The 17,331-nt window shown below is 46.7% G+C and overlaps 1 protein-coding gene across 2 annotated transcripts in view; it reads right to left on the bottom strand.

Moving 5' to 3' along the window:
- SLIT3 (slit guidance ligand 3) overlaps positions 1-17,331 on the bottom strand; it is a 617,936-nt gene that overhangs the window by 72,663 nt on the left and 527,942 nt on the right. For both annotated transcript variants that reach the window (XM_077137609.1, XM_077137610.1), the window contains 2 exons: positions 7,269-7,419; positions 6,062-6,136 (listed from right to left, as the gene is read on the bottom strand). In XM_077137609.1, the coding sequence (XP_076993724.1) occupies positions 6,062-6,136; positions 7,269-7,419 (226 nt within the window). The remainder of the gene's footprint in view (positions 1-6,061; positions 6,137-7,268; positions 7,420-17,331) is intronic.

Raw genomic sequence — 17,331 nt, forward strand, 5'->3', positions numbered from 1 at the left:
CCGCTTTGCATAATTCTGAGTTTGGGATATTATTTTTGATAAGTGGGCTCAATTCTGTCAAGCCCTGACTCTGACCCTGAGCTCTGAGAGCAGACCCTTCCCTCCAATGCCCAATGCCTACAGCACGCCAAGAGCCTCAGAACGAGATGAGAGACCAGCAAGCACTAGTGACATTGGTGCTGCAGGTTCCCAGGTTCTCTGTGGAAGGCAGGGGACAGACAAGCTCCACAGATCACCCAAAAGTCCAGGCCTGAAAAGCATCTGGGGCTGGCTGGCTGGAGCTGAAAAGGTTAGTGCTTATGCAAGCTGAGGGGAGAATCCAATATCCTGAGCAAAGAGCCTGTCAAGACCTTGCCCAGGGACCTTTCTTCTGGGAACAGGGAAATCTGCAAGTGAAAACAAAGCCTTTGAACCCACTATGCACCCCGAGATGGAGAGAAATGGCATGGGGCTCACCAGAGGTGGACCCGGCTCTCCCTTTTTCTTCTACAGATTCCGAGGCCCAGAGAGCGGAGGACATTGCTCCAGGCCACGAGCAGTCCTCACTTTCATCCTGAAAGGCAGGATGGCCTCATATCCCTGGTGCTCTTCTGTCTCTCAAGCTCCCTTCCTCTTGCTGAGCTGTGGGCTGACCCACAACAATCCAGGAGGTGAGACCTCCCAAGGGCCTGACTCTGAGCAAGGGACAGAACCAAAGTTTCAGTGCAGGTTGCTTTCCTTATTCTGAAGAAGGAACCGGGCCTGCAAGGTGGGCAATGCCTGCACCCACAGGATGGGTGGTGGAAGCAGGTGGGTGCCTCAGCTCCCTCTGCCGCATCATCTGCAACCTCTGTATTGCTTATCATGACCCTGCTCTCCTCCTCCCCTGCCAAGAAAATATAAGCAAATACTTCTCAAAACTCCCCCTGCCCCCCATCTCCAGGTCTGAGAGAGTCAAGAGATGAAGAGTCAAACTCTTCATCTGAATTTCCATCCCCTGCCTGGCTCCCCTTAAACTCAGGCAGTTTTCTTATGAGGCCTGGGAGCCCTGGTCCAGGCTAACCCAAGAATGAAGGTAAAGCACTGGGAGACTGCAAATTACCCCCAAATTAGACACAGGAGGAGAAATAAAGATTCTCCCAGTAGCTATAACTCACCCAAATGTTGAAGAAGAAGGATTTTGCTCCAGAGAGTTGGGCTTCTTGGGGGATTAAAATACAGGGACAGGCAATGAAGATGAGTTAAAGCAGCTGTGAAGTGAGAGGGTTCCCATTTCCTGACATCTGTTTCTTTAAATGAGCAAAATTAAGATCACATTACTGGAAGGTTTGTGAATTGGATTTCCTCAGGCTGGGAGAATGGAAAACAGAAGGAGAGTAAAAAAGGAGGGATCGAATTTTCCAGAAGGCCCTGCTGCTGTTCTTTCTCGATCCATCACAGCACTGCTCAAAATCAAAGGCTGTGGGGGCTGGAGCCCAGAGAGCCAGCTTGGAGCAAGCACTCCAGAAACAAAAGGAGGGTAGTGGGTTTTATAAGAGCTCGAGCATATTCTCAGAGCATCATCTTCCTGCAGATGCCTCAAATCCCAGGAAACCCCCAAAATACTAAACTTGGGCCAACCAGGAGTCTTCTCTCTATCCTTATCTCTGAAGTCCCACTGGAAGGAAAACTGGGCTTCGACTCTGATGAGGAAGACTTATTTAAGAGCGAACCAAGTCTTGGAAACTTCCACCCCAGGTCCAGGGTTGGCTCACAGGGGTCAGCAACAGGACAGACTTGGCAGGCTGCTTAGTGTACTTTGCAATCCCTGTTCTCAATCTTCCCAAGAGACATTGAGGCCTTAAAGGCTGAGGGATTCATCTGCAAAGCCCGAGTCCCACAAGGCAAGCCCTTGGCTGCTTCTAGGCTTATGGTCTTTTCAGGTTTCTAGGACAGGCCATAAACTCTGTCTGGCAACAGGAAAGGAGCTGTAATCCTGTTTAAAGCCTAGTCCCAGATGGAAGTGCAGTGGGGACAGATCTCAGGGGTGAAATGTTATTTCTTTTTCTGGAAATAGAGGATACTGGGTCATGACTAAGAACTCTGAGCACCCAGTCTCTGCCTCCTTACAGCCCTATCCCTTCCCTAAGGTGGAAATTTGATTTCAATCTACAATTGCAGCTCAGGCCCCCAGGTTCCACACAGGTGACTTAATGACAGAAGATGGCTGAGAGCAGAGGGGACAGCATGATCATGTCCCCAAAGCATATGCCCCATCTAAGGGAGCAGCCACTCCTCAGCTGAACTCAACTGGAACCATTTGGAAATATGGGCCTAGTGTTGCCAGATCTGATTTGTCAAAAGATGCCAGAAATCCAGGATTTTTTTTCTGTGAAAACTCCTGCTTTTTAAAGGCAGGCAACTAATTCTTATTAAAAAAAAAAAACCACCACCACCAAACAACAAATCTGCCCAGGTGGACTTTCAGTTTTCAACCTCTGGTTTAGATTCTCCTTCAGTGTAAGAACCGAGGAGCCTTCAGTTTTCAACCTCTGGTTTAGATTGTCCTTTAGTGTAAGAACGGAGCTGGAAGTCCATCTGAAAGGGGTCATGATGGCACTTTAAATGTGACACTCTTTTGAAACACTGCTTGGAGTTGCCCTAGTACTTACAACCCTTTTGGACAACAGTTCTTGCTCTTTGCTCCATCCCTCAGCCCTCAGGCATGGGATAGTCATGGAAATTCCAAGAAGAAGAGACTCCCTTATTTCAGTTTTATAGGTAAGAGCACAGAGCTTCCGAAAGGTTCAGAAAGGCACAGCACAGTCTAAACACCTAGCTCCAAGTTCACCCTCTTTTGCCCTGGTGCTTGCAGGGGTAGATTCAAGATTAGGCAGCCTTAGGGACCTGGGCCCATAGTCCTTGAGGAAGCTTAGGCCAGCTCACATAAAAAAAAATTTCTACCTCTGATGGGCAGAAATCCAGACTGACCCACCACCTTCATGGAGAGAGAGGAGGTAGGGATGGTGAAAGTCATAGCACAAAGGATCCATCACTTGACACAAGGAACTGCTATTTAGTTATTTTAAATAAGTGGTTATGACAGAACACATTTGGGACTGGGTTTGCCCATTTGAGTCATTTGGTTCGTTGACCTGTACTATATATATGGAATTATGTGTACACACACATGCACACACACAGCTATTGCCTTTAGATGGGATATGCATTCTCCAGATAACCTTCACTGCCACCATTCCTGGCTCTGCCACTCAATTTTTGACCTGAACAAATTACTTAATTTTTCTGTGTTTTAGCAGTCTCAAGTTTGACCCCCATTGGTGAGGGTTAAGTGAATTAATATCTGTACAGTACTGTCTGGTACAGACTTAAGTGTTTAGTAACTGTTAGGTGCTATGATGATGATGGTGATGATGATGATGGTGGTGGTGATGTTGATGATAGTGGTGGTGGTGGTGGTCGTGATGGTGCTGGTGGTGGTGGTGATGATGGGGGTGGTGATGATGGGGGTGGTGGTGGTGATGGTGATGGTGGTGGTGATGGGGGTGGTGGTGGTGGTGGTGGTGGTGGAGGTGATGGTGGTGATGATGATGGTGGTAATGGTGATGGTGGTGGTGGTGGAGGTGATGGTGGAGGTGATGGTGGAGGTGATGGTGGAGGTGGTGGTGGAGGTGATGGTGGTGATGATGATGATGGTGGTAATGGTGATGGTGGTGGTGGGGGAGGTAATGGTGGAGGTGATGGTGGAGGTGATGGTGGAGGTGGTGGTGGAGGTGGTGGTGGTGGTGGTGGTGGTGGTGGAGGTGATGGTGGTGATGATGATGATGGTGGTAATGGTGATGGTGGTGGTGACAGTGGGGGTGATGATGGGGTGATGATGGTGGTGGTGGTGATGGTGGCCATGTCTCTACACCGAACCTCTTTCTACACTTCTGGGTCTCTAAAAGCATTTGAGTTTGCAACTCCTGTCTTAAAATCATATAACCAAATATATATATAAAACCAGCTACCCTTTGTTTCTCAACTCAGGTGTCCTCTTCTATCTTCCTGTTCTCTCTTTTCTGAAACCCACAGCCAGAGGCCATGCCTTTTGTCTTTGTTGTAGAGGCATATTTCTTTATGTTTACTTCTGATTCTCATCATACATCAAGGAAGACGGATGTATTTCTATTATGAAAATGAAGAAACTAAGGAACACAAAGGCTAAGGACACTCCTTGGCATAGAGCTGGGGCAGGGCAGAGATGAATCAGAACAAATACAGGTCTGCCTGCTCTTACCCACATAATGGATTTCTGGCTGCCCTTGGGCACTAGGAACATTTGGCAGCGCTGACCTTCATTCCAGCATGGAAGATACTGGGGTGAGCTGAGTGACCTCTGCCTCAGTTGATGAAACCAGGGCCTACATCTTGCCACAGTCCCTATTACTCCCTTATGTGGCTTAGATGCTGAGGCTGGGTGTTGGCTGCCCATGGACTAAGTTGGTTGCCCATGGATAAGTACTTATCATTGTACTTGTGCTGTTGTGTTTTTTGCCTTACAGAAGCAGTTTTCTATACTCATGCCCCCAACAAAAGTAAGAAAATAAAAGACTCAGAGTGCCTGAATTTCATCTAAAATGGGAGAGAGCATATTTCTTTGTGGAAGCAAAGACTACCTAATCCTGTTTAGTATGTAAATACATATTACATATTGTCTCCTGGCCAGTTTTATTCATTTTCAAACCCGCTTTCGCATTGCATGCATGTAAGTTTCTGTTCCGGGTTTAGAAAAAACAAGAATATGTATTTCTCTGCTTTGAATTAAAGAGGACATCTCCTGGCTGGTAATGGGCAATGTTCATGCAGAGTCCTTGAAGCTGGAGGGTGCAGGACAGTGCTGACAAACCCCAGTACTCTACAAGACCCATGGGTGCTCCTCTCTCATCCAACTCTCAGTGTTGTCCATTGCTCCCACTTCCTAAACAGCCTGTGCAGGCCAGGGAGAAGATGGTGGTTGAGAGAAGGGGTGGGGGGCAGGGAGAAGGTCTTTATAGCACTAGTTAGATCCAGATGTTGCACAGGGCTGGAGAATACCTCTTTCCTTGACTGCTAGAGAACATAATTCAAATAAAGGTCAGTTTTCTTGATTCCAGAGGCAGGCCCAAACTCTGGGGCTACTCAGGAAACAGCCCCATGGAGCTGGGGTCAGGGTGGGGAAAGGGGTCAAACATAAGATACCCCAGGAATCTGATGGCAAAGAATCCTTCTCTATGCTGGAACCTTTTGGTATAAAGGTGGAAGGGGAGGAAACCCAACCTCATACTAGCATGATCACAGAGGCAGGCTTTGGTATTGATGGACCCCAGTCTGAAAGCCAGCTCTGGTCTTTCTTAGCTGTGTGGAGTTAGAGAAATCACAGAACCTTTCTGAGCCTGGACTCCCTGGTCTGCACACAGGTGACTGTGAAGCCAAAGGGCGAGAAGCAGGGAGCACAGCATCTAGCCTATGCTAAATGCTTGACTAATGTAGCAGCACTGTCATCTTTATGACACTTACCCAACTCTTGGGTAGGGAAAGGGTTATGTAAACAGCAGCCCTAGAGGTGGAGAACCCAAGATAAGCTCATGGACCCTTTGCATAAGGCTGGGCGGGCATCAGACCCAATGCTTCTAGATCAGTTTTCACTTTGATGTGCCTTGCTGGTGCAGAGGCCTTTGGATTCAGCATAAAAACAGACCTTTTGACTGTTACCTTATAAAACTATTAAATAATCTGCCCCCCAGACCTCCATGCCCCTTGCTGGTCTTACCTGATTCCCTCCCACCACACCTTGGTGAAGATGTTGGATGTGGCTTGGACAGGGATGGGCAGAGGTTGAGATGAGTGAGGGTCAGGGATGGCATGGAATGCATGCTCTGTCCCACTACTTGGCAACTGAAAGACAGATTTCATTTTGGTCTATGTCTAAACGTAGCAGGGGCCAGGAGGAGGCTGAGAGGGGCTGGGGCAGAGGTCAAGGGAGCTGCCCTTCTGCTCGAGTCTGGAACACAGACCTAGCTGGGGAGGGGAGGCTGCTGCCAAGGTCCTAAGATGGACTTACATTTTCCGCAGGTTGGGCAACTTCTTGAAGATTCCAGTGGCCTCCAGAATGGATATATCATTGTCGTTCAGTCGCCTGCATGGGAAGTGAGAAGAATGAGGTGATGGTGGGTTAGCAGTAGGTGAGATGCCTCCTTAATCACCCTCTGCCTGGACCTCATGCACAGCGATGATCAGTAAAACCAAGGAAAAGTTCAGCACCCTCCCTTCTGTAGAAGGGGCCTGGCAGGGAAAGGTAGATTTGTGAGGGGGAAGGGCAGAGTGAAAGGAAATCAGGCCCTCCTCCTTGGGGAATCCTCTTTAGACTAGGGTGCATTAGACTTTTTGGATATTCAGCATTTGCATTTTTTTGCATTTATTTGCATTTTTAAGCACCCAATCAATTGCTAATGGTCTGCTTTCATATTGGGGAAAGTACCAATGATAACGTAAACCCCCAGGCAGTTTTCCCCAGGTTCCCCGATCCTCCAAGCCTTCCTGACCTCTTCCTCTACACGGGCAACTCTAGATACCGCATATTTGCTAAAGGAGAACAGTACAACAAGAAGAGCTGTGCCTTGCTGCATCCTATGGTGAATTATAGAGTCCAAGAGAACAATATTAACAAAGAAGGCATCCATCCTTTATCCAGAGCTTATCCTGGGTTCAAGATGCAGGCTGTGCTTACATTCTTTTTCTTTCTTAATCTTCCCAAGCACCCTAGGAAGAAGGTATTACTATCCCCACTTTACTAAGAAACTAAGTCTCAGATCTGGGAGGCAACTTCACCAATCTCAGCAAGACTGAAGAAGACAGGAATCACACAGCCTATGCTGTAACATTTTAGCTCTTCCACTTTCAGATAAACCCACATACCCCTTTATCAGCATGGATAATGGGAGGCTGAGATATATTTAATCATTTTAGTTAATTGGAATTGCTCTATTACAATTATTTATTGAGTATCTGCTTTGTTCGTTGTGGAAACTGGTGGCCCTAGCACAATACCTGCCTCCCAGGGAGTGTTCAGAAAATACTTGTAGAATGAAAAACTGTCTTTATTTGCCAGGAAAGCCTGGGTATCTGTCCTCAGACCAGCAAACAGAGGAAAGCAAGGAGTGCCCCTGAGGCTGTGCCAGGAGGGGCTGACCTTGGGGACAACCTGGTTCAGGGTAACTGGGTGTGTGTGGGGAAGAGTGGGGCGTTCTCACCCCCAGGGTAGGACTTACAGGTCAGTGACATATTCAGGGAGGTGGCTTGGGATACGGGTCAGCTTCTGGTTGGAGCAGTCCACAACGGTGCCCTCACAGCGGCACTTCTCTGGGCATATGAGGTCCATGAAGCACTCGCTGCTGAACCTGCTGCGGTAATCTTCAGAGCCTGGAAGGTGCCAAAGAGGGCAGCAGGGTCAGCTGTGTTCCCAGCACAAGGGCTGAAGCTGTAGGCAGTGGGGGTGGGGAGGAAGGCAGATGGGGGCAGGGGTGTGGTTGGTGCTCAGACACAGACACGGCACTGCCTTCTTTATTTCAGCCATTTTGCTGGTGCCTTTTGTCCCCATCCCCCACCCCCAACTACCCAGGCCTCCTTTCCATTTGATCTTCATTATTCATCCCTTTCAGCCCTCACAGAAACCGAAAGGCCAAAGAACTATGGGTTCTTAAACTTTTGTGTGTCACGGGTCTTTTGAGAAGTCAATGCAAGTTGTGGATGCTCTCCTAAGAGAAATGTTCCTAAGAATGTGCACAGAATTTGGCCTTTAATTTTAGGAAGGCATCGATTCCATGATGCTTATCCATGGACCTTTTAAATGTTCATGGAAATCCAAATAAGGAGATTTTCATGGGGCTTTGATGGAGCTGTGCCTTGGGTAAGACTGAGGGATGGTAAGGGGTCACAAACCCTGTTGGCTGTTACAGGGCCCAGGCTGGGACATGTCGACATTACTATGAAGGAGGCCAGGCATATGGTAAAAAAAAGACCACTGGCACCTTGCCATAAGATGGCAAGACAATCATCAGGGGTGGAGACCTGGGGAGTTGGAGCACTAATGCTTGGGAATTTGGTCCAAAGTTGTCTGATAATCCATTTTTCTTCCCCCAGAGAATTCAGATATTGACAAAAAAACAAAAAACAAAAAACAAAAAATGACAGTGAATTAAAATTTAAAATACCGTGAAGACAAGCAAAACTCCTATGAGGGTCCAATTTTGCCTCTATCTTACAGCAAGTTCTGTTTAACTACAGCAAAACGCCAGTGTCGATGAGCTAAAGATTTATTTTTTTTTGAAATGGAATTTTTCTCAAGGTCACACAGTGAAAACAACAGGCCTGACAAAGTGACATCTTGGAGTGATGCCCAGGGGAGCTGCTTTAATGATGAGAAATGACCTCCTGGCACCTGGACAAACCTCTGTGACACTACACAAAAAAAGGTTGGGTAATGGTGGAAGTTCCTGTCTCTGCCTCCTGTCTGATATAAAATGGCCAATGGGGGTCAGTTCCTGTTCGTTCTTTGACACTCAGCATTTCATTAGCACCATGCCAGGCACAAAACAAGAGCTCATTCCACACTTGCTCAACACAATGGCTGTCACTGGCACATAAATTGTCCTGCAGGTGAGTATTTTGGAAGGGTTTCAGAGAATGTGAAATAATCTATTTGCTTAACTAGATACCTTAGTGATCTTACTTGCATTAGGAGCCACATGAGGCATTCATAGGTAATGGCCTTTAGTATCTAAGGGCATGAGTTTGTCCAGATTTTGCTACTTACTAGCCTCATGTAAAATGGGAATCAAATAGTTGCCACCATATTACAGGGGTTGGTGTGAAGATGGGCTTAAGATCAAGGATGTGGAGAGCCTCTGGGTAACCAACAATAGTTGTGCAAATGCTTGTGAGTCTGCTGTTTCTTCCCAGAACCTGGAGGAACATTTCGCTTGTCAGAGTCTACTAACACATACAGGTTTCTTTTTTTCACCAATGAAGCTAGTGATAATATCTTACATTTATCAGGGATGTGCCCAAGCTAAGCACTATTGTGCAAACTTCAAATGGACGATCCCATTTAATCTTAGCTGCACTCTGATGTTGCTAGGACTGTTTCACAGAAGAGGAGACCAAGGCACACTAGACACTTGGTACATGGCACAGGAACAAGCCCAGATGGGGGGGTTGCCAGGGCCCACTATGCTTTAATGAAGATGTGCTTTTTTTTTTTTTTTTGGCATGAGCAGGCTCTGGGAATCGAACCCGGGTCTCTGGCATGGCAGGCGAGAATTCTACCACTGAGCCACTGTTGCACCACCCGAAGATGTGTTTTTGATAAAACATTTATCCTGGTTTATTGAGGTGTGATGATGAAGTCAAGCTTTGTAGAGCTGCACTGGATGGCATTTTCTGCAGTGGGGTATGGGAAGGCAGGAGGCTGGCCTCTCCCACCCTACAGGTTTTTCACCCCTCGCATCATCTTCCCGTAAGAATGATCCTGGTGGGTCTCTGTTCTGAAGTGATACCAACTACTTCAAACAGGGTCAGAGGCTTGGACCTGGCCTCCTTTCCCTTGCTGCTCCCTCCACATCCCTCTCCTTCATTTCACCTTCCACCTCGAGGTGTGTGTGAGCAAACTCTGTGCACATATCCTCAGTTATTCATTCAGTGGCTTCCTGGTCCAATATATTATGCACATCTCTTGCCCTCAGCTTGCTAGCGTCTGTCCCAATGAATAACTCTGACTGGGACCATTTTTCCCCAGATACATCAGCTTGCCGTGCCCTGGGTGAATTTCATTTTGCAAACCCTGCTAAATGATGGTGCTCTCTTGCTCTCTGCTGATGGCTCCACATGTTGATGATATGAAGGGGTATTTCGTACACATACGTGTATTTTCCCCTTAGAAGGTATTAATAATGGGGTTCTTGCAAAGCGGAGGAACCCTGAGTGCTGATCAAAGGCAGAAAGACACGAAGGAACGCACTTTGCTCTTCAACACGGCGGTGAGGCTGGGCTGTGGCCAGGGACAGCAGCCTTTTAAGTACATTTTCGTTTTAATCAAGGTGAAAGCAGTCTGTAGTTAGCAGGAATCACTCTCTGTAGTGTAGTTAGATTATAACTGGTGGACTTCTGCAGTGGAGCCGCTGACCCATTTTAATGAAATGATTTTGCAATTAGATTCAATGGACTAATCTGTTCTTTCCAGCCTTTTACCCCCTGCTGTTTTTGTTATTGCCCTGATTTGTAATAACGAGGGGATCGGAGTCTGATATTTTATATGAGTGTGAGCCAGAAATGTTAATAACAGCGTATATACATAATCGAAAGAGTTCGTTCCCCATCAGAGCCCGCCTGAAATGCCACCTCCATCACTTCATATTTCATTACCGAAACTACCCAGGGTTTCTTGGAGCCATTTGTTATGCTTAATGCTCATAACTGCCCAAAAGTATTTTTAACTTTTCCAGAGCTTTAAAAGTCAATTTCAATCTTAATGCATATTTGTCACTGCCAGAAATATTTAGCAGGAGAGGGCTAACTGGAATCAGCCGCTGCTTCCCCTCTTTGAGGCGAATTCAGACAACAGAAATTTCAGAGGATTCAAAGAAGGGTCATAAAACCAAATCCTGGCTGAAAAGGGCCTTAAGAGAGCTGATGTCAGCTGGCATTTCACCTGCCCCTGCCCCTACGGCCCTCCACCCTTTCAGAACAACGACACTTGGTGAATGATCACAGACAAGCTTTAATAGACGAGGAGGGAAATCCAAGTGTTTCCAACAGCAACGTGATTTATTATGAACTCCTGCCCTACTGCCGCTTCCCAGGGAGTGAATGGATGTAACACGTGGACAGGCATTGGGGTTGGGGCAGGTAGGGAGCTGAAGGCCCCATTCCTCGGATGGACTTGGCTGGGTGGTGATCAGCAGCCAGTACCAACTCAGGAGGGCTGCTGTTAGCAGTCTGCATCTTGCTTCATCCTTTGGGCAACCAGTTGTTGCGTATCAGTCACACACTCATAGTAATCTGATCAGCATGGATCTGCCAACTCATGCATCCAGAGCTCTCCTCCTCTATCCCCAATATCCTTAAGATGAGTGGTGTGAAAGAAAGGAGCAGAGAGAGGGGAAAAGAGGAAGTGGAGGAGGATAGTACAAAGGCCTGTAGGGATTTGTTAGCTGAAAAGAAAAGTTATCCGGACAAGCAAAGGGTCAGAAGTGATAAATGGAATCAAGAGAACATTGCCAAGCACGCAGTCATCCATTAGTGGGCAAAGGCTAGGGGACCAGACACCAGTGGCTGGATAGCACTAACTGTTTTACCAGGAGTTTGGTTGGATAGGTGGCTGGCCTATTATACTGTCCCCTTTGGTGTCTAATGCAAGTGCAGCCATCTGCCTGCAAGCAGAGGAAAGTTGCCAGTGTCCCATGGCTTGGGCAGTGTCTGGTCTCACCTGCTGCTGTAGGAACAGGGAGCCATTGAAGGAAGGCACAGCATTAGGCACACGCTCCTAGACACCTGGCTGCTGGGATGGTGGGGACAGTGCGAAGGAACTCAGAATGTCCCTCTGGTTCCTGTGTTCAGAGGGAAAGAGAATTTCTCCAGGCTTGAGGATTTGTTCAGAAGTAAATGGCTTCTTGATATGCCTGTGCTAGAGACGAAGGGCCATTTAAACAATGTTTTCTCTCATGTCATTTTCTAGTAAAAGATATAAGCCTGAAAGGGAGTGTTAGAAAAAATTTAACTCCCTATCAATTCAAGTCAAGCTTTTTTTTTTAATGTGGTAATTCCAGGCAACGGGACTGACTGAAGTTGGGGAAGAAAGTATTAAAGCTAGAGCAGTAAAGAGCAGGCATCCTGGAGTCAGATGATCTGGGCAGAATACCTTACACAGGGCAAATTAGTTAATCCCTCCAAGGCTCAGTACCCCTGTCTGTAAAATGGAAATTATAGGGTTGCTGTGAAAATCAATCAAGATAATGATGAAAACACTTCAGTGTCTGCCTTATAGAAAACACTCAATAGATGTTTAAAAAACACGCAGAGAGGTAAACAGGACTCCCCACTGCTTCAGCAAAGACTGGGTACCTGGCTCTGAGGGGTAAATAGAGAAAGATGAGACAAAGAATTATAAGCTGTGACAGAAGCCATGGGCCCAGTCCCTAGATCCCTGCTAGGTTTGGTTCTCACCATGATGCTCTCTCATGGGATAGGACCCAGTTACCATGGCAGGAACTGACAACACAGTCTTCTGGTTATACTGGATCTCAGGTTTATCAAGCATCCCAAATGGGATATATCAAGATCACTCTCCATTGTCAATGACAGCAGGCTTATCTGCACACCCCCCACCTGGTGTCTTAATTAGCACCCAGGTAAGCAGCCCAGCATTTTGGCTTCCATGTTATCCATGCTTTGAAGGTCAAGGAAACAGACTGAACTTGTGGTCATATGGGTACTGGGTCAAAGTATCATGAAGAATGGGGGTCAAGTTAAATCTAAATCTCATTCCACTTTCACCCATTCGCATCCCACAGTCATTTCATTTACTTTCAGTAAAGGTGGTAGGTGGGGGGTGGGTCATAAGAACTGTGAATTCCTCCTTGGTTAGCTACTCCTTGGGACAACAGTGATGGATTGGAACTCTCCCATGAAACAGTGGGGCATAGGTTTTGGGTATACTTGATCCCTTCCAGTGGAAGAAGATACAACAGTGGTTTCTAAGCTTAATCTTAGCTACCTGACCCCTTGCCTGTCATCCAGACTAGGTGTGAGGGATGGCTCCTCCATTCTGGGGAGGAGTTGTAGATATAGATTTTAGCTTGTCCCCAGTGTGCTGTGTGACCTTGGATGCATCAAACAGCTTCCCTATACCTACTTCACTCACATTTGCTACTTGGAGGTGGAGGTACTCTGTGTATACTTCAAGACTCCCAACCCTTGCTCTTTGTGATGCTAGACTGAGTGAGCTGGGTCTGGCGGGTGGTGGGCTGCGGTGCTCCAGAGCAGAGAAGAGGTGTCCAGCGGTGGTGGCTGTGGCGGCGGTGGCGGGCCATGCTGCAGGAGAGCACGGTGCTTTCCGCGGTGCTTGACAGAACCATGTTCCGTTTCCATCGTTCCACCACATGGTTAGATCAAGCACAAAGGAAAGCCCCGCGGCAACTGGTCAGAGTCAAGGTCAGGCAGCAGCGTCAGAGAGAGGACAGGAGCGCTCAGAGGAAGCAGCGTGGAGAAGCGGAAGCCGGTACAGGCCCCCACTGAGCGTGAATAGTACCAGGAGTGGGGTTCCACTGGAAACGCTTCAAAAAACAGGAGCCCTGCCACCCCTGCACCCCAGGGAGCTGCAGTAAGAAAGGGAAGAACAGGTGGGAGACTACTGGATACCCATACTCAGGAGCAGCAGGGCAGAAAGGATCCTTCCCAAGGGAATTAGAGAACAGATGTTTCTGGTCATATCAAGGGCCAGAACTGAGCCTCTACACTCCATGCAATCACACCATTTGATCTGACAAGACATGACACTACTTAGCAGGAACATCTTCAGCATTCTTAGCAACATAGGACCAATCCAAACAGCTGAGCAGTTCCATAACAGTCTGTTTCCGCATTCTTTTGAATAATATAATGAAAAAATCCACAATTTCCTATGGCAGAAACCTAGTAAAGCTGCAACACTCCTCTATAGGAAGAAGCCTCCCTGTGGCATTCCATAATTCAGGAGTCTCCTCAGTATCCTTCAAAACTCCCCAGAAATCCTCTGGAAGATAGGTATTCACCCCAGATCATTTGGGATATAGTACAGAAGGGGTATGGGATCAAAAGAAAATATAATATCCCTAGTCAGAGGGAAAGACAGGAAAACCAATGGGACCTTGTGTTTGGGACTGCAAAACCTATGATCACAATAGTCTGACAGCACTAATTTTCACAGAGGAGGTGATCAGTGTCCCTCATGATGACCTATTGCTTACAAAAGGTTTCATTTAGACCAAGAGAAGGAAAGAAAGGAGGAAGTCAATTGATTAGCCTGAGGGCAGGACATCTAGTTCTAGGGTCCTCCTTGATTTCCTGATCTCCTCCATGGCTGGCAATCACAGGGGTGACTGACAACCAAGCATTCCTGAAGACCAAGGGTACCCACTCTTTATGGTTCTCTATCTGCAATAGATCAGGACACTTTTCATGCACCTTTTGGCTTGGGATTTCCTCCCCCCTTGGTATCGGGCTGGAGATATGTGTCCCTTGAAGAGACTGGAGCCACAGCCAGGTGACCGGGACCTTGCCCTGCCCACCAACAAGAGGGAGAGTTTCACCTGATCTTCTACAGTGCTTTTCTGGGATTGGGTTGATCAACAAGCTGGTTTCAGCAACTTGACAGTGCAAAGATTGTTTGCCATGATTGAGTAGTTAGGAAGAACCCACACACAACTCTAGGTCCGGCCCCTTGTCCTTTCACAGCCCTCCAATCTTACGATGACTACATCGTGGCTCTGTCATCTGGGTTCCACTGCATTTGGGAACCCAGGTATGAAGAATTCTATGAACATTGTGGTTCTGGGATTTCATATTCGAGTTTGATCAGGGCCTCAGTATCAGACTGGGTGAACTCTATCCTCTTTAGGCTTCCAACCCTTAAAACCTCACTCTCCTTCTCTTTGATTTCCCTCTTCAAAATGGCCGTGACCAAAGGGTAATTTATCAGGAACCTTGACAGTACATCTAAAGTCTTGGGTTTCAGATCTTGCTCTGAAAATAATGCTCTACAATGTTACTTGAGATTCTTCGGCTGTCTGGCCCTCAATTTCTTCATCTTGAAAATGGACCAAATGACCTCTAAGGTTTATTACAACTCTGTAATTCCCTGAGAAATGTCTTGCTGTTTGGCATCTTTGGACACACTAAATCTCTGCCTTTCCTTCTCGTCCAAAAGGGAGAAGACAGAAATGAGATAAAATAAAGTGTCAGTGGTTGAGAGATTTCAAACAGAGTTGAGAGGTTATCCTGGAGGTTATTCTTATGCATTATAAAGATATCCCTTTTTAGTTTAAGGTATATTAGAGAGGCTAGAGGGAAGTGCCTGAAACTGTAGAGCTGTGATCCAGTAGCCATGTTTCTTGAAGATGAATGTGTAATGACATAGCTTTCCCAATGTGACTGTGTGATTGTGAAAACCTTGTGTCTGATGCTCCTTTTATCTACGGTATGGACAGATGAGTAAAAAATATGGATAAAAAAATAAACAAATAATAGGGGGAATAAAGGTTAAAATATATTGGGTAGATGGAAATACCAGTGGTCAATGAGAGGGAGGGATAACGGGTATGGGATGTGTGAATTTTTTCTTTTTTCTTTCTTTTTTTGGAGTGATGCAAATGTTCTAAAAAATGATCACGGTGATGAATATACTACTATGTGATGATATTGTGAGCCACTGATTGTCCACCATATATGGAATGTTTGTATGTTAAGAATGTTCATGTTTGTATGTTGTTTTGGTTTGTCAATAAAAAAAAAATCTCTGCCCTCTGTACTTTTCAATGTGAGACTTTCCTCTTGCCTGCTGTGTCTCCACTCACAAAGAGGGGAAGCATGATGCAAAACAGGCAGCAGCCCTCAAATGCTAAGAGTGCTCCTAGGGACAGGTCTGGGATCCTAGGCAGCTAGATGGTGCTCTTTCAGGAAGACTTAATCTGATGGTCAGATTACCCTGGCTGGCCAGCAGTGTCCACCTCTAACCTGATCTAGCTGCCCTGGGCGCCGGACGCAGCTGATAGAGAGAGGCAGACACAAAGCAGCTGAGAAACCAGACGCCCGCCTAAGAAGGGGCTGAACACGATGCAGAAGCAGTCTTCAAATTGGCTCCTAATTAAATCAGCTGTCTTTTCAATGGGGGTGCTTTTAGGGGAAAGTAAAATGCAGAGTTATTATCTGTCAAATCCAGTATATGTCACCTGCCTCCCTCTTTCTTCTGGAGTTTCCTGGAAACACAGAGCTTCAGATCTTATAGCTTCTGTATCCCCAAGGCCAAGTAAAATAGGGGCCCTAGTATCTCTCAAAGCTAAGACATTTGGAGCTCAGCTGTAGCTCTCCCTACCTCCTCTTCTCTGCATACATAAAATAAAAGCATATGGAGTGCTGTATGTCAGGCTCATTCCAGCTCTATATTTCTCTACCATCATAGGAATAAACTTCCTGCTTAGTATTGATTTACAAAGAGTCTCAGACCAGGTCAATTAAAAAACCCTGCCCCTTCTCCCTGTTTTTATTTTTATGCTTTTACATTTCTAATCACTCCCACACAACATAGGAAAAGAAGCCAGCATCCTTCTAAATTAAAGTTAATAATTAGTCAGTAAGGTAAATAGTAGGTAGGTAGGTAGGTGGTGGCAGAAATGAAGTTAGAATTAAGCTCTCCTGTCTCCTGGGCTCAATTCCTGTTTTCTGTTTTGCCTACTTAGTTCTTTGAGTACCCCCAAACACCCCAATCTATAGTCATTCCTGGACAATTGCAAAGACTGGGTTCCTCAAGATGCTGGCATGTGGCCTGAGCTGATTCCACCCCTGCCTGGCGTCCAGAACCTGGGTATCAATTCAGGGCCTAAGTTATTGACAGGACCCAGGCAGAAGGCAGCTGCCCTCCTCTGCATCTTTCTCCCCTTTCATTGGGCACAACTACTTGGCAGAGTTATTTAAATCAACCCTGGCCAAACAGGGGTAGGAACATAGGAAAAAGCTGGTGTCAGTCATGAGAAAAGGCCCCTGGAAAAGGATCATTTGTGCCCAAGGTGACAGCTCTACCCTTGGAGAGGATTTGCTTTCCAGGTGCTAAATAGCCCAGGAAGGCACCTAGGGAAGGCGTTGGGGAGAGGTGGGGAGTAGAAGTGGGCAATACTCTGGAGGCAGGAAGTAACTCAAGTAGCTGGGCCTCCTTCCTAAATACTCCTTCTCTCCTGCACATGCAGTGGCATCAGGGAGCAAGTCTACCTGGGATCCAGTCCTGCCTCTACCTTGCGCTGGCTCTGAACCCTGGGCTCCCTCCACTGCAGAGTGGGGACCTTTCCAGCAGACCACAGAGGGCTACTGGAAGAAGCAAACTGAACCAGGTGATAGAGGCAGAAGCACTCATCACAGAACTCACCTTAGCAAGAAACTGCTCTTGTAATGGCCGTGACTACACTGGGGAAGACAAATGGGGACCCAATACTCATATTGCCACCAAGATCCTTTGGTATCTCCCTCTTGATGTACTTGTTAAGAAAGAAAACATAGCTAAAGTTTATCATTCTGGAGACATGGACTAAA

The sequence above is a fragment of the Tamandua tetradactyla genome, chromosome 20, assembly GCF_023851605.1.
Source record: "Tamandua tetradactyla isolate mTamTet1 chromosome 20, mTamTet1.pri, whole genome shotgun sequence".
NCBI classification, from domain to species: domain Eukaryota; kingdom Metazoa; phylum Chordata; class Mammalia; order Pilosa; family Myrmecophagidae; genus Tamandua; species Tamandua tetradactyla.